The 24433-nt window shown below is 36.8% G+C and overlaps 1 protein-coding gene across 8 annotated transcripts in view; it reads right to left on the bottom strand.

Annotated features, from left to right (window-relative positions):
• The window catches only part of Cap (Cbl-associated protein), a 99454-nt gene that overhangs the window by 65968 nt on the left and 9053 nt on the right, over positions 1–24433 (bottom strand). For 7 of the 8 annotated variants that reach the window (XM_078190580.1, XM_078190579.1, XM_078190585.1 and 4 more), the window contains exons 2-4: positions 2900–3051; positions 798–874; positions 275–346 (exon numbers count right to left, since the gene is read on the bottom strand). In XM_078190580.1, the coding sequence (XP_078046706.1) occupies positions 275–346; positions 798–874; positions 2900–3051 (301 nt within the window). Of the gene's footprint in view, positions 1–274; positions 347–797; positions 875–2899; positions 3052–15633; positions 16149–24433 lie in introns of those variants that run through there. The other variant, XM_078190582.1, reaches the window with a different exon arrangement.

The raw sequence follows: 24433 nt of genomic DNA, 5'->3' as shown, positions 1-24433 counted from the left end.
TTTTTCTTAATTTCAATGAATTGATTAGGTACGAATAAAGAATAAATCAAGATTTAATACGAATGATGTAAACGCGTATGCAAAGATTAAACTACGTTCCTAATCCTGGGACAGAAAGTTTGAAGTAGGACAAATTAGGAAAATTATGCGCATAAAACAGGCTCTGTCTTCTCGTCGAATGGCCTGAAAGGGTCGCGTCGTTACTCGTAAGGCCGCGGGATTTAAAATGACCGAGCCTCGGTCACGCGAAGGTTGAGAAAACTGAAATACTTACTCGTTTCGTTTTTCTTGGATTCTGTCGTTACAATCTGCGTGTTCGATGTGCTTTTCGTCGTCGTCGTTGTTCCTGCAACACGGAAAAGTAATGTGCTCGATTAAACTGTTCAATCGAATCAAGAGTAAAAACTAATAGGAAAAGTTATTAACTAATCGCTTCGTCGTTAATTTTTATAGCAGATTACAGAGAACTAAATCCAATAAATTTTTCCAGTTTACAACTTTCTGAAAAACTTTCGGATGGTGTAAAAATACGTAAACTTTTAATAAGATCACAATTCAATTGTAAAATTTGTCATCAATCAGTATACTTGAAATTTGAATCAATTAGTATACTTCATGCGATTTAGAAATGGAAATTATATCTACGAATGTTAATTGAATGATATTCACAAAAACAGTCGCAATATTAAATTATAAAAATAGAATTTTGTAAAAATTGTTCTTCCCTTATTTTTGACTAAATCTAACGTTTTATGGAACACGATTGCAAATCTGAAAATAATGAAATAATAACTTACTACTGAGTATTTCGGTAGTGGTGTTTTCCTGAAGACTGCTTTTGTAAATTCGTCGTTTTGGCGAGCCAATATTTTCCCTGAAAACAATAAGATACACATTATTTAAAACCTTTCTAATAAATAATATTTTAATGTAGAAGTAGAACTGTACTTTAAATTCGAATGATCGATAATTATAAAAATCTCCCGATAATATATAATAAGTGATTTCTCATTGAAAATCTGCACCCATATTGAAGAATTAATATCTTAACATTTTTCATTCGATAATTAAAATATTCTAGTTAATGATTTTATAATCCTCCAGAAAATTGTTACAATTTTCTGGTTCGTAATTAACCCCTTCGCTTAAGATCTTTTTCACTTCTATCTCTTCCACGCTAATTTTACATGGTTTACCATAATATTGAACGATTTTAATGTAATTGATTTTCTAATTATGGTTCCAGTTTCTCCCATGTTGGCCTCGCCGGTCAACGGTCATCCTCATGGCACACAACGTGACAAAAATATTAGCTGTGAGTTCTAGATCTCCAAAAACTGTTTAACTACCCACAGATAATATCTTCGGGTCGAAGTGCATATTCTGTCCTTATAACTTAGCTATTTACGTATAGTGTAATTACAGAGAGTTCGATACGCGTAAGGCTAGGATCGTGTTATTGGCTGATGGTTGGTCGCATCCTTCACGCGTCTATGGTTACCATGCAGTGCAATAGGTCTCCCTTAATGAATCGAGCCGATAGAGGCCGGTACATGCAAGGGAGTAAGGTTCTTCGGCTTGTTCGTTACGGAAACCCAACCCGGTTAATAAGATAATAATTCAACAGTAACCGTGTGTAGCATTGTTATATTGCAAACATTTGTATCTATGTCACCGCTCCGCCAGGTTCTTGGAACAGACACTGTAACTTCACAGTCTGCGCAAGTCCGAAGAAAAGGTGGGAGCAGAATGGACCCAATGACTACCATCTCTTTCCATTCTAGTAAAATCCTATTCTTACGTTTCACCTTCTAGTGCACGGATTGGGTGCATATAACCCAGGAAGAAAATCACCTTGTTTTCGTTCCTTTCCAGGTCTTTTGTATTTTCGAGGATTTGATTAAAACAATATTTTTGGGACTCTTATTTAAACTGCTGTTTAGGAGATCCGTATGAAGCTGGTATTTTATACATTTTGATGTTATTGATATTTTCTTACGGTTTAAGCGAAAAAGGATGAAAACCTGTAAAAGGATGAGTAAGAGAATTTAAATAGTAAAGAATATGAGAAATAAGGTAATTGTGTGGATAATTTTACAATTTTATATAATAAAGAAACGATGTAATTGTAATATAATAATATAATATAATAATATTGTTACAAGACCGTTTACAATTTTAGTAAGTTGAAAACGATATAGAGTTATCCATAAACTATCTTGATCTGTTCACTGTTTAAAATATTATCAAATCATTTTGATCGCAAATGCGTCGAATCGACGACCTAAATCTGGTGGAAGAATTCTTAAGAAAGAGGATGGACGTTCGAGTATGAAAAATGTAAATGGAGAGAGCTATAAAAATGAAATGCATGCCCTGTTGAAAGGATTGAGTTTAGGTATATGACTGCTGAGGTTTCCACTCAGCCTACTCTGTTTCATCGCCTAACCCTATAGCCTCCTCCTTTCCTCGGTCTCAAACGTTCAATAAACCCTTTAGCGGAGCCACTGAGTCGATCCCCGCCTTCTCATCTCTCGAACTTGAACGCGGTCTACTTGATTCGTTTCATTTTAGCGACAGAAACGTTTTTCTTTTCGCAATCAAAAGTAACAGAAATAGAATTTCTTATTTGTCATCTGAAAATTATATTTTAACGCGTTCCTGAATTCGTGCAAAATGAATTCTCGGAGGATCATTTTCACAACTATAAAATTGATAATGTTTTATCGCCGTTCTCAACTTTCAAAAATAGTTCAGGTCAGTTTGCAAGGAATACTGAGTTAAGTCTTGTTAACCCTTTCTTTTATTCTAGAGACAATAGCCGAAGGTGACACGGACGATCAACGAAGACTAAACATATTCTCACGATTTCAATTCTTTAAAAAAAAAATGAACTTACTGATTCAAACCAAGCTTTAATTGGTCCCCAGCATTCCGTAAGAGTGCGTGCGCCTCGCTGTTTGTTAGATCCCGAGTGCTTCTTCCATTAATACTGCTAATTAAATCGCCTTCTCTCACCCCCTGTTGAGCCGCTTTACTCCCTGGATTAACCTGCAACGAAAATGAAAAATTCTTTTTCAACCCCTGCACAAAGATTTCATTCTATAGAATTTCATTTATTATCAAAGGAATGGAGCGCATTGTGCGCAGATATTAAAATATTCGCGCGAATAATGGCATCATCGATAAAAATTCGAAAATAGAGTAATCATCTGTTAATTCGACTACTTCGCCTGTTAGTTAATATTAAATATTATTAGATATTATTAGTCATTTGTTACATATAGATAATAAATATAGATAATAAAGTTATAAAATAAACATATAGATAATAAAGTTTTACGAATACTTTTTCCACCGGCTGTACTTTTGGCAACGAAGACGTTCTTAGAACCAACTTTCTCAACATTTTTTTTCCAGCTCCGTCGTCCCATTTTGATACGAATAGCAGAAGCTACGTTGGCGCGTCCAATTAACATAACGATTTAGTAAGCAGAGACGTAAGAAAAATAAATATCATCCTTTCTAAGGCGGAAAAGCAATAAAAAAAAGAACATGAAAGATGCGTCGAAAGCACATTTCCAGAAACGTTTCAAACAGCTTTGCAACGGCGGTTGAAGTATGGTAACAGCGCGAAGATGCTATTCCAAGGGAAGTACGCGTAGCCAAGGATAGCAGCTATCTTCCGATGCTGCAGGAACTTCGCGAAATATTTCAACCCACTTTTATCTAAAGTAGACACTAAGTATTGGAGCACGCGGATAAAAAGAGTAAGTACCGGCAATAATATGTATATTTATATTTGTAGAATTTTTATGTTCGAAGTGCCCTCGCATGTTCTTTACCTCTCTATAGAGACCAACAAACTGTTTTACAGCTGCGATAAATATCATCGGTGAATATATATGTAATACTTTAACGCGTTGAGCGTCACGTCACTCAAATATGGGTGACACTAATTTTTTATCAATCTTGAAAATTCATTTTTATTGTAATATATTTGAATAAATTGAATTTGACTAGAATGTTTTAAAGAGTTCTAATACCACCCCTTATGATAAATATTAATTTTCTAGCTTCGCTTTAATTAATTAAATTATTTTCACTGTGCGAGTATTTTAGTGGTCGATTGTCGGCAGTCAACGCGTTAAAGTAACAATGCTTTTGTCAAACGGAGACCATTGCGTATGCTCCGACTGATCTTTCGTGGACGCGGGAACAATAATAAGAAACGACAGAGTGACACGTGCGAACTGAGAAAACGTGTGCGCGCGTTGATGAACTATCTTTAGAAGTTTCCCAAACATTTTGTTTAAGATTCTCACCGTGTACTTCCGTTGCCCCGACGTTCGGAACTTCAACATACTGGAAAACTTTCTTGACGTCCCGCCGGTGTGTTGTCGATACGTCGACGAGAACAACAAGAAGGAGCGGATCGATTCTCTCCCGGACGCGTTTTGAAAACTTCAAACTTTTCGTCTAATGCAAGTAAAGAATTTCCGTGATTTATTACAATGAAAGTTATTACCGGGGAAAGTTCGCGGGGAAATGTCCTATTAGAAGGAGCACTTCCGTATTTTTAATCCTTCGTAAAAGCGCGGTGTTTAACCCATATTTGCAAGCGAAATAATTCGCTTAAAACTGTTAAAATATTTAAGTTAATATTGAATATATCAGTTCACCAGTCATTTTTGCTACCATATTATTTCGAAGTATTTCATATAACTGATACAGAGAATTTTAATTTTGCATAAAAATCTGCATACTTTTTTCTCATCTCTTCGCACAGCATCCCCCAGGAACCGTTTCAATGATATTACTTCCGGTGAGGGAGGAAAAATCCGCGGTCTAGCAATAATAAAAATGGATTCTATATTTAGACTAATTAAATGTAAAAATGCAAAATATGCATATATTAAACAGTTCTAAATAATCTAATGTAGATTCTAGAATCGAACGTAACATTTTTTAACAATAATTAAATTATATATAATGCTTTATGGTAAATGTACCATGGGAATTTGCGCCAAACTGATTTATCCACTGAAACTGACGATAACGGAGAACTCTGCATACGAAAAGATTAGAAATCTTGAAATTGCTATGAAATTACATGTATCCTCGATCATAAACGAGATACGAGAATAAGCGTAATAACATAAAGGAAATATAAGAATAGACATAACAGGACAGAGCAGATGCGAGTTCAAATGTCACACTCTATGGGTTACTCAGGGTCTGACTGTCTTACCGACTCGATGTTCACGACTGACTTTAGCGTCCTCTTCTCACGGACGACGGTCAACTACGATACTATTTACTGAGACAGTGTTGGAAAGTAAAATTAATGTGTGGGTGTAAATGAACGTGGTTTGTTAACAGCCCTCGCCCCAGATGCAGGAATCTCAAAACGAGGCATACCGTGACATTTATCTACTTGTCCCGATTATACTGAAACTTTAAACTATTTAACATGATATTTTTAAATATTGTTTCCACTGATATAAACAATTTTTTTTAATGAATATTTACATATTTAATAAGAAAAAAAAACCAGATCTTATTATAAAGAACGTTTCATACCATATTACTTTTTAAGAATATATCAAACAATATTATTAATTATAATATTTTCTAAACACTGTCGTAGAATAAAATAAAACCCATAATTTAATTTTAAAACACATAATTCCGTATAAAAGTTCATTTAGTTTCGCTTTCTATTATCAATTGTAAATGAATATTAAAACAGAACGAAGAAAAGTTTGCAAATTTTTATGCTTTTAATTAAAAATTCCGCATAACACGAAATGTAAACCACAAAAGCGTGGCAGGCCACATTAATTTAGATTAAGAAGAATTAATAAATTCTATGCTTCAATTTATAAATTACCATTTAATTCGAACACTGGTGACACAATCTACGCACCATAAATAATAGGGGTTCGTTAATAGAAAACCTCAGGCACCACCTGTTCTTTACGCAGAAACAATTTAAACTAAACAAACTCCGTTCCGGCGATTGAGACTTTTAGTTAAGACGTCGTTGAACCCCCATAATAACTATTCTACCGCCATGTGACGAGTGTCTCGAGGTTAAACGGGATCACTAGCGCGTCGGTACTACTTGCAGTTAATTACGCAAAGCCCTATCAATTGTACGATTCGTCGATCTCACCCTGAATTAATTCAATTTAGACGAGACGAGTATCAAGCCGGCCGCAGAGTAGGTACATTGTCCACTGTCTAACAAGCAACTCAAGCTGTTGGTACGTGTCCATCGTGAACCATAGAAACGCCCACCCACATTATCGGCCACGGAGAGGAAAATATCAAACTTAACGAGAAACAGATGCTACTTTTCAACGATTATCAACATTCCTGCCGAAACGTCGTGTACACTTAACTTTCATCGACTAGGAATTATCCTCGCTTAATCCTCTGCAACTGAATATTATACAGAAATATATCTGTATAATTAACCGAAAATAAAATCTGAATAATTAAAATATTATTTATTACTTTCCAAATGTAAAAAGGACCAGAAAGTCGATACGAATTAATTTATGCAAGTGAATTGTGATTTACGTGATTTTGTGATATTTATGTCAGGTTATGTCATGTTACATTATGAATATAATGTAAGTAATTAAATCTGAATGAAGTTTATATTATACGAAGATATTACCAAATTGTTTTGCCACATTTTCAGGTAAAACATTCGGTTCAAATTTAATGGCCACTAAAAGGCGCTTGAAGGAAGCGATAACGTATCTTGGCTTACGAATGCTACAACAGAAGACTGGAGAAAAACGTTAACGACACCTGGACGGAAGCACTCCAATATGGTGGTGACAAAGAAAATACCTTTCTTAAGTGTAAGCTTATAACGTTTGTGTCACCATTAAAATTTTATACGATCGCCAGATATGCCTGAGGAAAAAAGGGACGGAAACACTAACTTTCCATTTATCCGAGCGAAACCTTTAGCAAGAAACCTTTTTACCAAGATAAAAAGAAAACTAACTGGAGAACTAATATGTAAAAATAAGGGCAGAATTAAGCTTGGAATGAGAAAATGTCTGACTAGTAGATAAAGTGTGAATTTGCTATTGTCGATTGTTTATTAGATCATTAAAGATCAGCATACGTTAAAAATTAACCCTTTGCACTCGAGTGGTGACTCTGTGACACCACTAAAATTGTTATATCACGTTTCAAAATAATTTTTATATTATGAAAAATTAGATTTCAGAAATTATTAAAATTTAATAATTCTCCTATTTTGTAAAATGGTAATTTTTTAAAATAATAATAGCTTTAAAAAATTATATATATAATTTAGCTTTTATAACATAGCTTTTAAAAAATTCAAGTTTCAGCAAAGCTAGTGCCAAAATTATGACGATTTTGCGAAATAGAAGTTTTCTGAATCACTTGGTAAAAATAGAAAGCAATTGCGCTAAGTCAATTCTCGGAACAACGTAAACTACCGCATAAATATTCGTCGAAGCCAATTGTCAGAAACGGAAAATCGAAATATATATCTTTGTTAGCAATAATGTTCTTAAATCCAAGTAAAAAAAAAGACGAGTCTATTTATTTCGATAGCATCGAGCTCTGTACAGGTCCAATAAGTCTTCGGAAGCATTTTTAGCTGCTTCTCGGTTATCGAAAATCTTTCCCCGTAAGAACCTGTCGACGCGTTTTGATTAATGTTTTGCGAGCCGTTCCCCACGGTCTTATTCGCCATTTTCAGCAGTTTCAATAAAATCACTCGAACTTGCACTTCTCCGCCATTACTTTGACGGTATCGAGTCGACAAAACGAAGTAACAGAAAACAGAAACCATTCCCGCAAATCGATACAGCCAACTTTGCTCTTTATAATGGCACGGCGCATTGCGATATTGAAAGAACAATTTGTTGTAAAATAGACACTCGTGTTTGTTTGAACAAGATCGCAATTACTTTTGCACCGACAAAAATATTTTAATATGCAACTATTTGTTGAGATCCTTAAAGATGCATTTCGGAAAGAAATATTATATTAACCCTTCGCATGACAATACTAGTAACGATTATGGTACATTTAAGATTGACAGTTTGTATTAAAAAGTCTATCAATTTTTATATTCTTTAAGGTTTTACTTTTTTCGTGAATAAATACGTTTAAGCTTTGACAGGTGATTTTTCGACCGCGATAGTTCACGATAAAAATCTATAAAAATCGTAATTCGTGAATAAATACGTTTAAGCTTTGACAGGTGATTTTTCGATCGCGATAGTTCACGATAAAAATCTATAAAAATCGTAACAATACATTCTTCCCGTTTATACAAATTCTCGTAAAATGGTAAATGTTAGTGTTCCCTAGATGCAGTGGTAACTACGAGTACCTGGGAAGCCGGAACACTGGAATGCGCACAAGCTACACACCGAGAGAACGAAATTATTTGATTGTCATCCGCGTGATACTCAGGAAGACGGTATGTCTCGGGTATTTATTGTCTGACTGCGAGTGGGTTACACAAAAGGCAACGAACGCGAGAATGCCGTCTCGTTACGCGGTACTTGGTACACTTCGAAAACGTCAAGTGTTAGCCCTCGAATAAAGAATCTCGTGCACAATACGAAATTAACATACTTAGCGAGTTGATATTTATTACGAACGATAAAGGTAATCATTTTAACAACGATAGAATAAACGTAGATTGGCTGTGGTCTCTTTTTAAAGGAGAAGGGGAAAAGATGAACAACCTGGTGCGATTGTGGATTGTAGTGAAATGAACAGCTAATACAACTGAACACTAACCTATAGCGATTGTATTTGGTATTATTAAATTTTATAGTTATCTGATATTTTCAATCAAATTTAGTTTATTTTTTAATATTCAATTGTAATTAAATGGTGGATTTTTAAAGAGAATACAAATTTTCTGCATCAAATGCAAGAGACGAATAACAATACGAATAATGATTGTCATTTACAAAGAAAATATTAATACAGACATGAATATGTTCGTATTTTTATAAGGTTCATAATTAAAAATTTACTGATTTAAGGATTGTTACATGACATCGAGTTATTAAAAAAGGGTGCATGAACTTTTTCTCTTCCCCCATAAAACATTTTAGTTTATATGCCATAAATATCCTCCCCTTGCATAATTGTTGTAAGGGTGCACTTATATTGGATATTATAATATTTATACATATAGATAACGGCAGCTAATTATAAAATGATCCGCATAATAGAAATACTATTTATCACTGTCTTTAAATTTAAATAATTATACTTTTTAGAAGCTGTTCTTTCTAGTCCTAAAATAAACTGAATTTTTTAATTAATTATTATTGTGTAATTTATTGATTAATTGTTATTTATTGTGTAAGCGAGGAGCTAAATAGAAACGACATCAATTAATAAACGGTGCATAAACCTCACCGAATGATCGCTAGAAACATAAATAAAAAGAAGATTGGAGATAATAAATCAACGCCATAGAATTTCTGAAACCTTTTTATCGTTTCTTATTCGATCCGCTCCGTTTTGCTATAAATACGTGCAACTGGCAGCGCGAGTCAATATCATAAATGTGAAAGTTAAAGTTTAGCACCGAAATAAACAATCGCCAGGTGTAAATTATCGACAGGAAAGGCCAGGTACATAGGTGTGGCGTTGTTCGCGGCAGGAAAGCTCGTGTCGTAGATGGGAATGCTGGTTTTTCGCGGCGTTGTCCCAGCGAGGCAAGAATAGGGCGAACAGGAATTGAATTCGGCAGTGTGTACCTGTCTACCGCGGGGGATGTATAGCTTCGGCGGCTCTGGATTCCGCCTATTTCGTGAATTTAATGGACACGGGAGACTGCAATACATTTGATCGACGCGTATGGATATGCGGCACATAAGTAAGCCGAACTATTATCTCCACCTATGCCGGCTGTACAATGCCCCGGATTTCGAGGTCCAGATGATTCCAGGACGGTACGGCGCGCCGCATAGTTTCTAAAACTCTGCGGATTGCGCAAGATAATGCATCGGAGTCTGGTTCGAATCACTATTGAAATTGGCATCGCGGATGCGGCAACGTTATTCCGTGGGATACTGGTTATCATTGTTGGTAGGATAATCCTGCTTTATTACTGACCGAGCAGAATAGATGGAGTCACCTTAGCCTATTTCGTCGAGGCTGCTAAGGCATCAGGAAATAAGCTCACCCTTGCAGCCCCGTGTATCTGACCACTCATGCTTTTCTAGTTAAGATACACCGGGTGTCCCGAGAATGTTATAAGCCCTTGACACATATTATTCGTCCGGAACCATTTCGAATCGCACAGGGACAAAAATGTACTTTTAATTCCCCTGCTAGATGAACGCTTTTGACGGATTCCATGGCAACCATAGGTGGGTTCGTTAAAATTCTTCTCCTTGAAATAAATGACTTTCTTTGAAATAAATGTTGATCCTTCTACTGAATCTACTATAAGAGTCTAATAATTTTAATTGCCTTCGCGAAAATTAGCATTTAAATGAAGTGCTTGTAGCTCTTAGGTTAAAACGGACCCCTGTCATCTCAGATTTAAAAGCTAGTTCGCGAAATTAAAAAATTTAAAAATACTGCACTGAACAGCATAATCCTAATTTCCCCATACTTGTAGTATGGGAATCTTTTATTTTATATATATTTTATCTTTTATTTTATATATATTTTATCTTTCGTTTTACATTTATTTTTTATTTTGTTTTATACTTATTTCATCATTTCTCAACGTTATTTGAACCTTTTAATACTTTAAGAGAAAACCGAGCTTTCAATTTGGCAGAAACGGAAGATATTCAAAACGCGTTATTTATCCTATCTGCAGTGTGCATAAAAAATTATTCATTACCGACGATACTTTCTAAAGAGAGTGCATACAATAAGTAGCTATGTTCGTGCATAAATTGCTTAGGCTTTCTAGGTTTTAGGGAGATCGCACGAAATAACTGAGATGAAAGTAGATTAAAAGCGGCCGAAGAGTAATCAATGTAGAAACACGGAAATAAAAAGAAATTCAACAATCGCGTCTATAATGAAATCTTAAAATAATTATTGTAAATTTGTTTGATTTGGATTGCGATATATCGACATTAATATGCACATAAAATTATCGATTCCAACTTTTACATTTTCTGAGAAATATATCTGTATAAAAGGTATATTCCAATAATATTGCTCTCTATATGTATATTTAGATTTATAAATATAGTTGTTATAACTAAGATTTTATACAGAAAATAATATATGTATAGTGACACTTTATTAAGAATATTTGTTATTTAAAATCAACTGTTTGTTAATTATACAATATACTAACTATGCAGCCTTGAATGTACAACAATGTTTACGATTACAAAAAATTGCAATTAATTCTACGTCGACTCAATAAAAGTCGAAATAGCAGAGCTTGCGTCAAAATGACGCAGAGTTACGAAATTTCTTAATTATTTAAAAATCCAACAACTTTCTAAAAATTCTAAAAATTCGCATTAATTAAAGGGTATTATGCCATACTCGGTTAAACCCCACATCCCGTTCTCAAGCGTTAATTATTCCTCTTTCGACGGCGTATTTCTCTTTTTTTTATTCACCGGTCCCCGTGCAATTTCGCCTAGATTTTAATTATCTTTTCCGAGCAACGCAAGCCCGCAGCGGCGGCGGCAGCCCTCCTGGCTCTCTTTTTTTTTCTTAGCATCGGTAGAGTGACCTTCGACTGACGGAGAGCTTCAGGAAAACGTAGTTAGTTTTAAAATAGACATTTGCTGGTCGCGTCTCAAGTTTCGCGCGAATTCTGGCGGAAGCCGACACGCGCCCGGCATAGGGTTCGATTCAAATTCAAATTTGCGCCGGGCCCGTGGTGAAATTCAAATTTCAGCGTGCCCATTCGGATGGTAATACACGTGGCGCGGTTTAAGGACGGAGCGGGTACCTACCAGCGATTAATCTCCGATTGTTGGGACGTTCGTGGCGCAACAGCCGGCGGAGGACTCACTAATTACACCCGTGCACTGGTCTAACTTATTCGGTGAACGTCGTTACGTTCTTCCACACCGTCCGTACTTTCCCCCCTTTTTTTTCCTGTTACTTTTCGGTTCTCTATCGTCTCGTTTCGATGATATTTCACGAGATCCGACGACAACGAGTCGCGGCGGTCGATGTCGATAGCGTCGAGACGGTTAGTTCACTGCGTCCGGCTTGTTTCGAGCCACTGGCCAGCACCTAGGACAATATTAGCATCGCCGATTTGTAAGCGTCTCTCCCTCTCTCTTATTCACTCTTTGCCGGCATTCTGACGTATTCCGCGTGTGTCCCTGTTCCTCTTCCCGGATACCTAGCCGTCTGCTTTTTGCCCTCTTTTCGCCGTTAATTTACGGTTAATTTTGAACCTCGTTATATTGTACTTGGCTCGTTACGCGGTTCCCTCAGGTCCAAGGACTTCTTTCGAGAGGTTACCAACAGGGCTGCTGCGGATACGTTTCAAATAAAAACTATTAAAACGCGAGATTTGTTTTATATGAAATACAACAGTTAAATGGAAAATACTGAATTGTTATTTGGTAATGTTAGTTGAAAGAATATTTTCTGTAGGATCGATTAGACAATTATTATTTGGAATAAGTTTGTTCGCAATATATACGAGATTCAAAGCGGAAAAAGTCATTTGCTACTCGAAATAATAATTTACCCAAGCATCGCAGAAATTAACATGCGGGTACAACAGCTCGTTTACACCCTAACGCATCTATGGACGCCATTAAGACGCGCGTACCCATGAAAATCATCTTTGTCAAGGGTTTAGAGAATGGTTCTGTACAATTCTAGCGGGTATTGTTAATGCGTGCACACCGAGAAATGATGTTCGTACTTTACATTATATGTAAATCGAAAATTCTTTTTCTAATTATGCAATTAATCTTTCATAAATACGTAAATAAATTGCAAACAAATATGTATCGTGTATCAAACGAAACATTAATATTTTCTTCATAATCTAAAATATGAAGCAATAAATTATGAATGAAGATGGATCAGTTATGCAGAATAAATGATACGATAAACGTGATTATATTATTCACTATTGTCGCCTGTGAGTTAATAAATATGCTGGATTAAATTATTTCCTTACTTATTTGTTAATCAGTATTATGTAATTATTATGTAATTCATTAGTGATTCCTCATTCGTCATTAGTTCTCCATCACAATAGCGTAAATTTGAAATTGCAAACAATTTAATAAAATAACAATTACAAATAAATTTCCGAACACCTAGATTTTCCTTATATGTTTTTTATTATCGTAGCGATAACAAAAAACAAAAGAATAATTTATAGAAGAGGTAAACAAGTGAACACTATTATTATTGAACAATATATTCACTTATCAGTTCAAAGACGGGAAGACTCGATTATATTTAAATGGTTTCCAGCTGCACGTCGTATCCCATCACAATTGACGTGCCACAGGTGACGTCGCTCCGTTCGCAGTTTTTACGTCTCGCCGAACGGTGGAACTTTCGTTTGAACTCGGATGCCCGAAGCAACGAGGAAAGTGTTAGGTTACTTTTCTGTTCCCCTTAAATCCCTGCCGGAAACCGAGAGTTTGCATGTGAAATCAGCAGAAGTGTTACAGCCAACTAAGATTACATGTTGACTTTACAGTTCCACCGGCTCTTTTCTTTCTAATTACGTATATATCCTGCAATCTCCGAACAACGTGTCTCTATCTTTCATGTCCTACCAAGTAAAATTCATGGATGATCCCAATATAACGATTTTGAAAATCCAGTGTAAGCGTTCTATAGTATTGTTAGCATGGATGACTCTTCATTAGAATAATTAACACACGTGTTTTCTACAGTGGTGTTCTTAACTACTGTATCATAAATGTTGCTGGTTTTTACTTCTATTTTAATACTTCATCTTCCGAATGTTGTTCGCATATGTCACGTGTACATCAGTGACAATAATTTGTATTACATGAAATCATTATTTAAACACGAGTAAATTCTTTGAAAAGCCGAGTATGCCAGTATTTTAATAGAAGCGAAACTTCGTTTAAGAAAACAGAATTAATATAATAAGAACGTTTCAATGAAAATCGAAGAAATGTTAAATATAATCTAAATGAAAAGGCCCAAGAACAAAAAGCTTGCAGGAGCAAAGTACATTAAATACTGATAGTAATCTAATATACATCAATTCAATTTGAAACAATTTAATTGTTTAATAATAATCTGTGAAATTGATTTTAATGCATCAGTTTAGTCAAATTCAATATTATATATATATTTGTGCTATTAAATTGTTAAAATCCATCTTGAAGATAATAACTAACCTGTTGAAAACAATATCGTAACCAAGGTATGAGAATAATTTAATTATCTGCATCAGAAGAGATAATTTAAAAAACGATGCTATGCAGAGGAATTAGAAACGATTGAATTTCGTAAAAGTTTTACCTTCTAAACCACCGGTCGTTCGAATAATTACAAGCGGCATTACGGACTTCGGAGTGCTACTCTCGCGGGTTACTCTCACGTGGACGGGTTGCATAAAATTTGCTCGTGTTGGTGCACGTGCGACGGGCCGAAGGAGCTACACGTAGAACGTACCGAGGTAACAGCAGCAGGAAAGAAATGCATTCGCATAAGTGACGCGTGCGCGCGCGCGCGCGAGCCATCGAACGTCGAAGCGTGTAGCGAGAACCGAGAGGCCAAGGAATTTTGCTTTCTACGCCGCTTCTCTCTTCGCGGCTCCCTAATAATCTCGCCGAGCGATTAATCATTGTGTCGTTCATTCAAACGGCTTTATTGGGGATGAACGAAGGCAGGATGCTTCGACGAAAGCAACCTTCGCCGTACAATAGATACAGAGGTATACGGGGTGGACCGTGTAAACAGGATCACGCGAGCGTCCTTGATGCTCAACACTTTTACTGCCACTTCAACCAACCATGTATGCAACCACCATCAAAATCAAGCAATGCGTTTAGTGAAATAAATATTGAGAAACGAAGATGCTGAATACTGTTTAAATCGTTTGCATTTTGTAGATCTTAATCATTTTTGTCTTGTACCGAATAGTTAACATTGTAAGCGCTAAATAGTTAGAGGAAAATTCATTTTTTATTTTGAACATTGCGCAGTATATTTTTGAAGTTCTTTGTGTCTTGACAAAATTTATAAATAGACTCATGTATTTTATTATATAGTAATATTATATAAGTAATAATTATATTTCTCAGCTTGCTCTATTACGACTGTCGTAATTATTATTTCCCACAAAATTTGCGTAAATTTCTTGTCGAGCCTTGTACCAAACTATATGAACTTGCTGCTAGAAGGGTTAATATTAAATTTAAAAAATCGATATTAATAAGGATTAATATTGGTTAACCTACAAATAACTACCAAAGCGATTAACAAAAAAAGAAATAAATAAAATTCTCCCCTTAAAATCACAGTTTATTTAGCGGTGTCGTCCGTTTATTTCCCGTATACGCCGCGCGCGACGCGCCGAATTTCCCAGCGAACGAAAAGGGCGGTCGCGCAACAGTGAAAAGAGGAATAGACTCAATCTAGCGTACGAACCTTGTTCCGATAAGTGTAGGGCAGGCAGGCCCACTGAGCATAGCTCATGTGAACCATCGCGGAAGAATTTCCCTTTTATCCACAAGCCGTGCGCTGGTCGGACCAACTTTGCCGCAACTTCGACGCAACCTCTGCCCAGATAACCCGTCAACAACGTATCATCGTTGCCCGCGGACACCTCGAAAATCCCGAAACACGACTCGGCTGCGTGACGCGCGAAACAGAGTCGGCCGAGCGCGGATCGATGTTCAATCTAGCTGTCAACGATGCTCGATAATTGCACTTCGTCACACATTCTCACGCGCGTTATCTCTGGCAAATAGATAATGAACTAGGATAGATAATGCAGCTCATCCACGAGAATCAGCCGATAACGATTTGCTCGATAGTTCGACCGCGACTTCGCGTACGGTGTAATTGACCACTAGGCGTCGCACACCGTCCTCTTCGCGTCCGTAGATTCGTAAATCGACGCTTGCGTGTCCACTTCGGCGAGATTTCGAGAGTTAGAGCCGCGGAGGTGCACACGTGCGCGTTCCAAGGCGTAGCTATTGGTACTCGCCGCACGGACGATTGTACTCGAGAGTCAGCGATCGCTGCCACTGAGCCAACTCTTGGGGAACCTCGACAACCGCTTATTGAAGTCGAGGCATACGGGACCCTCAGGCCCGTACGAACTAGTCATCGTTAACTTAGGCTACGCCGTTACGCCCTCCACTTTGTTTCCCGGTTCTACTCTAGAAAATTTTTCTCCGACACCCTCTCGTCCAATTTATCAACGTGCTGTCAAATCGGACGCGCTACTAATGAGATCGATACAACGAAGGACAGACGACGAAATTTGAAATTTTTTTACGAGATCCGTAAAATTTCTACTGCCTTTCTATGCTAATAACGTTTACATAAAACAAATATGAGAAATATAAGTAAATTAACCAAATTATACCTTTGATGCAACTTTTAAATATTTTTATATGCTTTGAGATATTATCTTGTCGTTGTCTATAGTTAAACTACCTACTGCTTTCGAATATTAATTAAAAATGTACCCGCTCCATAAGTAATAAAAATGTTTTGACTTTTTGAATTCGCGATATTAAAACGATTTCTATATTTCACTTTGAAAAGATAACTTTGTAACTGTTATTTATAGTATTCACGACAATGATGAGACCTTAAAATGGTTAAACAAAGTCATTGTACTTTATATTAGGTCTACCAAAAAATTATGTCCACATTTCATTTGCAACATATATTTCGCAAAAATTCATAAATCGCCGCCACGCTGGCAACAGGGCATAAGTTACTAAATTATTATAATAATTAAGTTACTAAATTATTATAATAATACAATAAATATTAGGTGCATACAAAATTTATTCTTGCCTAATTTATTGTTTCCTTTCTTTTTAAGAACAGATAGAATTTTCCGGTAGACCTGATATATATTAATTACTGCAGAAAACTTATATATCTTGCGAAGAAGACGTGTAGTTTACGAGGAAAACGAAGATTTAATATTGCGCGGAGGAAAGCCGAATCGATCGATCGGGTACCGGAACCAGGACACCCAGGATCTTTCACTTGCTGGGTGACTGCTTTGACCACTAGGTTAGCGGGGTCATTGGCAATCCTTCTCCTAATTCATATAACGCGCAATAAACGTCGGCCACGGCCTCTATCGCTTGCATATAATAATTAACGGTTCACGATTCCTTTTTCAAATACTTTCTTAACCAAAAGCGTACTCTGCGAAATTTCCTAGAAAATTCTCTGTCGGATTTTTATAATATTCCGGTTAATAGATATTACGGGGAAATCGATAATTGGCACATTGTACGTATAGTGAACAAAAAAGGTACGCGTTAAAATTATCAGCTGCGTGGGAAAGTATATTTGAAGCGTAATAGAAAATCGACTTTTAAATTTTGGATGCAATAGTTGATCACTTGTCCTATGTATGTATCTAATTGCTTATTTCTAAATTGTAAATTGACAAAGTCTAATTATATTTTTCTTTCCTGTTTCGCAACGAGTAATTTTCTTAACTTTCCTCTGATTGTAATTAGATCAAATGATAGACAATTTATAAAACAGTTTTTCTTATTTCATTGATAAATAGGAAGCTGCTTGAAATAATTTCTGTCTACCAATGGCTTCTCTTCGTTAACAATATCTATATAAATTATTAACAATAATTCCAATGACACCTTTTAATAATCTATTAGACAAATTCCAGTTTATCCTTCTAGAATATCTTTTACGATGAAAAATGTCACACATTCTTTTTTATTTATAGTAAAAGTTAAGAAATCGTCTTTTAATTTTTAATAACAGGATGAGTCAACTTTTCACGAATTGTCACAAATCTCGTTTATATCACAAAAAGCTATGCTCGATAAAAAAACCATCAAATTGATCGAAACAGTATTTCGTGAAAACGAAGCAGGCTAAACAGTTTCCTCATAGAAACCGATTTCACAGCGTATCGTCGACCCGCAACGACGGCGTCAGCAATTACCTCGCGATCTCGGCGCGCGTAAGAAAAGAAAAAACTGTGTTGCAGCTGTGCGGATAAGTAAAAGAGTCTACGGTTTCTTGTTCCTCTATTCTCTTCGACCAGCTGCGCGTCCGTCTTCGGACCACCGCGCTGCACCCGGGTCATCGCCGAATTGATTGTCATCGCGGCCGCGCGCCGAAGGCTCTCTATCAAACGGCGATTGTTTTTGTTTCGCGCGCGCGGTCGCATTTTATAGTTTAAACTCTCTATCTGCATTCCGAATGCGAGGAGGGGGGGGACTCCCCCGCCCCGTCGAGTTCATTGGTCATTCGGTGAGTCGCGGTGACTCATGTGCGAGCCAGCGTCGTGTGCCTTCCCCTCGGTACAGTTCGGTTCTTCGCCCCTTTCGAACGGAACACACGCTTACGCCCGCATAACGCAAAGCGTAGAAAACACACGACTATGCCTTGTCCTCTCGATACTTAACGTCGTAAACCGAGCCGCTCCGTTCAGGGCCGTTCGTAGCCGTTGGACGGACCCTGGACCCTGCATGCATAAAATCCACGGTCTCGAGCGCGTTTTCCCCTTTTTTTTTTCTTCGCGGCTTTACAACTACAGGCAGAGGTACAGGATCATTCGCAGAGTTTAGCAATTACAAGGGATTTACCGTACCAACTTTGCTGGGCAGTGCCCTTTTGCAGCGGAGCAGGAGGAATTCGTTAAAGGGACTGTTGGAAAATTGGAATTCTTCAATTATTCTAATAAATCTTGTTGCCTGTGTCATGTATATATAATAAGTATAATTATTATATATCATAAATTAATTATAATTACTATAAGTTGAGAGTTCAATTGGCAGAAACTAAATATTAAATCTAACAACTAGAAAATAATGTTAACTACAAAAGAAACTAGAATAATTTAATTCTTGAAATTGTACATTGAATATCTTCGGACATTTTAGTTTAGAATGATATAGGCGCAAGTGTATGCGAGTACTTAAGAACCTGATGTCACTTAGAGACGTCACTTTGACTATTGTTGCAATTGCAGGAAGTATGATAGAATGTTTATATCATCGTATTTGAATTTACCCTCGTAGCTCATAGAATGCTAAGCGTCGTGATACTTAAATATCTGCGTACCAGTGTTATAGGGATATACTGCAGTTGACAAACTACGAAATTAGTTTGGCAAAGGTTTATTTATTGCAACGGAAAGCCAAGTAGATGGACGCATAATTTATTTCTAAGTTCTCTGCTTAAACAGCGCTATATTATAGTAAGTGCGACAGTACACGATACTAGTTACCTACATTTGTTCTAGACAGTGTAGTTAGAATGCAGATGATGAATGCCAAGGGGTATGAGTCATTAGAAACTTTCCATTGAAAACGCGATGGAATTTCTTGTTACACGTAATACATTACAATGAGTGACCCAGTTATTTATATATACATATATAGCCCTAACGTAATTGCTGTCAATAACTTTTACTCCACATATCTTGTTAGTAGAAACTCGTATAAGAAATATTACGATATTACAATTTACAGTGGTATAAAATTTTATAGAATTATAGAAATATATATCTGCGTATAATAATTATACAATAATTCATAGCAAATGTGAAACGGCTTATTTAATAAAATAATAATTATGATGTGTTAAATTCTACTTTGTTAAGTGCGCTTTTAATTAAACTACGGATCTTGTGACAATGGCTAAAGTATAAGGAAATTCGTGTTATTGTAGAATTGTACCATTTGTTTTAACCCTTTGCACTCGAAGCCATTTTTACTGTAAATCTGAAATAATTTTTCTAGTGTACAGTATTTCCATTTTAAGCTACGAAAGCGCATTTTATATATAGCAATTTTACTCTCGCGATTCATACCAGCAGTTTCATTTTCAACAATTATTCTAACGTTAACTTTGTTGCTATAAAAATTATTTTAAAGGGTGACAGAACAATGTTAGTGGTGCCTCAGAGTCACCACTCGAGTGCAAAGGGTTAATTCCGTTTCCGTATTCAATATTCCTTTGGCCTCTGATGTCAACCACTCGTGTAAACAATATTCCCGTAATTCGGAAGCCATTCGCCCCCACCGAAAGTTCTTTGAACGATAACAATAAGCTCCGAGGGGAGAGTTTCCCTATCAAATGTTCTCTGGGAGACCTTGAAAAACGCAACGGGACGTGTTCGGCTGTGCTCAGAGGTAAAAGTGATCGATCGCGGCGCCTGCAGACCCGCGCAGCAGAACTGCAGGCCTGCACGACCGGCTGCATAGGGGTAGGCGTGACTGAATCAGCCTTAAATCCGAACTACGCCAATGCAGTTAGCGAAACGCGGACAATTTTTCCCTCGGAACAAGAAAATATCGGATAATCCTACGGTTCATTATCTCCGCGGTGTTCGCGAGCTTGGAAATTATCGATTTCTTTTTTTTTTCGTTTAATATTTCACGATGCATTATCTGCTCGTACGCGGAGATTACGCGGAGACCGTCGAATCTCTGTTTGAAATATTCTTGACGGATTTCCGTTCGACGTTTAGCGAAAATCATTAAGCTCGCGATAAACATTGAGAGAGGTTTTTCTCTGCGCGAATTTGGCGCTGTTTTCGTCCGCTTTGTTCCTGTCTGCCCCACCTTGATTCGATATAGCATCGTTGCGGAGACGTCGGCGATGCTTGTATTCAGATCAATAGTTGTTTACAGTCTCGTTGTTTATTGATTTCCCATGCTTTCGCCAAATTCCGTTCATCTCTTTAACCCCTTGCAGTACTTTTATCTTAGAAGTTACAATGATTAAATAATTTTCGATTGGAATCATTTCTTGGAGGAGAGATAAAATTAATATATTTATAGTGTGCTTGCAATTACTTCAGCGCTTAAATGTTAGTGGCAAAAAGACAGAATTTTTGAAAAGACAAGGGGTTAAGTGCATTTCAAGAATCTAAAAATGCTGTTGTATTAAGTTGAACTCGTTTAGATAATTAATCAAATAAATGAACGTGGCTCTTGAAGCTTGCAATAAATGCTATTTTTATTTTTCACAAAAATCCGCGGTTTACTTGTAACTATCGTTTACATTCGAAAACATTTTAATCGAAATAACAAATTTTTAGGCAACAACTTTCAAAATTCATATCGATAACAACGCTTGCGAATCTGCTCTACGAAAATTCCTGCAGAAGATATTCGTCCGCCAAACAATTCGCCGAAACGCGGCAATTTTTAATTTATTCGGAAACCTCTGGTTTCTCGTTACATATACATACCTGCAACATCGATCGTCCGGCGCGTTTCGAATACTTTCACGATGTTCAAACACTCGAAACTCGTCATCTATTTTTAACGATCGCGGTATTCGGATCAGTACGAAGTTGCGCGCCAGTTAATCGAAACGGATTACTTCGGCAGAATTTCATGCGCGTGCCTCGCCGATGAAGGTAGTGAAAAAAAAAAAGAAAAAAACGAAGAGAAAATAAACCACGAGCAGATTATTATACGAGAGCCTCGCGCAGCACGCGCTCCGCCGCCGGCTTATTTGCTCGCGCGCGCGCGCGCGCGATTCATCGATTCTCCCGATTTCCTACTCCCCCTTTCTTTTTAGTTTTTTTGTTATTCCAATCGAGTCGGAGCGACGGCGTCCAAGAAAAACCGTTCAGAGAAATTGTTACGTCCATTGCCTGGCCGCGGGATTCGGACGGAGCGGCAACCAGTTAGAATATCCACGAAAAATAAGAGCAAGACACTTTGGCACGGATATGGTCAGATGATTTAACATTCTCGGCGACCGTTCGCATCGACCCGCTCGAACGCTTCCAATTGATTTTTTATTGTGTCGGACTCACATCTCGCGCTGCTCTTCGCGGCTGCCGCGCGCACGTCGCGAGTGTACCGATTTTCGTTCCGAATTCGAACGCGTCGCCCGCGAGTGCGAACCACGGCTATTTAAGCGAACGTGATTTTACCCCTTTGCACTCGAGTGACGCCTATGAGGGGCCATTGAAAATTGTTGTATCGTTTCCAAAATAATTTTGACATTATTCGAAAACCTTCTATTTAAGAGTTGAAATCGTAACAGTTTTACGAGTTACAAGACTGAATTTTATATGCATAAATTATGCCAAGTCATATAAAAATATGAAACCAAAAGCGAGAGTAATAAATAACATTTTGTGTTTTAGTTATTTAATAGCGATAGCACCAATAACGTGTTCGAGTTAGCAAAATAGAAATTCTCCAAGACAATTATGAGAAATAGAAATAAAATAAGAATAAATCGTTCCGTTTAATGATTTTGATAAGCCACAAATAGTACGACATGTTATTAAATTGTTTTCACGTCTAGACAATTTAATATTTCAATTACAACTTGTTTCTTGTTCTCCTTCATTTAGCACTCACATATGACAGTTTTTCAATTTATTTTCATCCGACACCTAATAATTTATCGAAAATTATGAAACGCGGTTGTATATAATAAGTAACGATAGTATAAAAATAGATTTGCGATAATGCTTTTTTTCCTGTCACAGAACTGATCCGCAACACGGAGAAACCGAGCGACTTTTGCTGCTCGCTTTATCCCGAATTGTCGAAATTTTAGGGCGGGCTATTCCGAGACGTTTATCGCACCAAATTCTGGCTCTGAACGAATTCTTTGTGCCCGCGCGAATCCATTCATAAGTATCGGGTAACGGCATTTCGCAAATCGGACTACGGCGAGGGTCAACAAACTTATTATATGTACGACACGTAGCCATGCTTCATAACCGTAACAGTGTCAACTAACGCAGGCTGCATAATAAGGACGACAATCTATGTATCTGATTGGGGTCATACGGGCCACCATTGAATAAGCAACGCGAGTTAACGACGACTGGCTCAACAGCCCTCGTTACCTATATTTATCTTTGCAACGATTATGATTTTAAATATTTCGCCGTCGTCCATCTCTCGCGACAATTCGATAGAATTTTGCGCCGCTAAAGTTAATTTCTTATTAACCCTTTGCACTCGAAGCCATTTGAACTTTAAATCTAAAATAACTATTCTAGCTTATAGTATTTCCATTTTACGTGACAAAGTGTATTTTATACATATGAAATTAATTCTTTTGATTCGTAGCAATAGTTTAACAACTTTTGAAATCTAAACTATGTTAGTATAAAAATGATTTTGAAACGTGATAGAATAATTTTAGAGGTGCCTCACCACTCGAGTGCAAACGGTTAAGATTAATATCTTTTATAATTGAAATTTTTGGTAACACGGTGTACGAAAAGGAGAATTTGCATAAATTCTGATAATAATGATTCAGCACAGAAAAAGACAGTTAAATCTGATGTAAGAGGACTGAATCTATAAGAGACTTCCAACAGTTGATACAAACGATTAGTCCTTGCATGTTCTATACATCGAAACAACAAGATACTAGTAATGAATAGATCTTGGTTCGAGTTTCCTGCGCAGAAGGATACGCGATTTACATTAATTCCATACCGACGCCTCCGGAAGCGAATACGAGCCACGCGCGTTTACGATGCATCGGATGCGTCGTGTCCCCTCGATCGTCATCGACGCGACGCCGACGTTCCCTCCCCGCAATTGAGGAGCCTAATTTTCCAATGTTTTCTGTTATGTTCGTCGGTGACGGCACCGCAATTCAACTGAAATAGACGCGCGAACACAACGTATGTACCTGCACCTATACGTGATTACCGTTTTATTTATAAGCGCGTGGAAAAACGATGGCGCCAAAAGCATCCACATGACGGTGAACCGAACCGCGAAGATCGCGATTAATAGTCCCCGAAACCTAATTTTCGTCTGTCCAATTCAATGTTATCGGGTCTTCGAGAACACCTACTATCGTAAGTTGGATCCTGAGAAATACAAATATTCACAAAAATATTATTTCTCAACCGTGTTGTACACACTTTATTTGAAATGCCAATTTGTTTCTTGATATACTTCGTTGAATTACTTTGAAAAATATTTTAATACTTTTAATATCGTATGTATTTTACAATATTAAATAATCGTATTTAATTGAAATATTTTCTTCATTGACAGTGAAATGAAAGACGTGAAACAATTGCGACCATGTTTCGACATTTGTGCTTGTTTTTATTAAATATAACATAATATATCTAAATCTAATATTTCCAAATATTTTTTTTCCATTAGTTATTTATATTGTTACCCTCATTTATCACAAATAAAGGTACTATCGGTATTGCATATTATTCTTTAGCAACAATGCCTCGTGAAACCCTTTCACAATCCTT

Source organism: Augochlora pura, chromosome 9, assembly GCF_028453695.1.
Source record: "Augochlora pura isolate Apur16 chromosome 9, APUR_v2.2.1, whole genome shotgun sequence".
NCBI classification, from domain to species: Eukaryota; Metazoa; Arthropoda; class Insecta; order Hymenoptera; family Halictidae; genus Augochlora; species Augochlora pura.
This window is presented reverse-complemented; position numbering and strand designations above follow the sequence as displayed.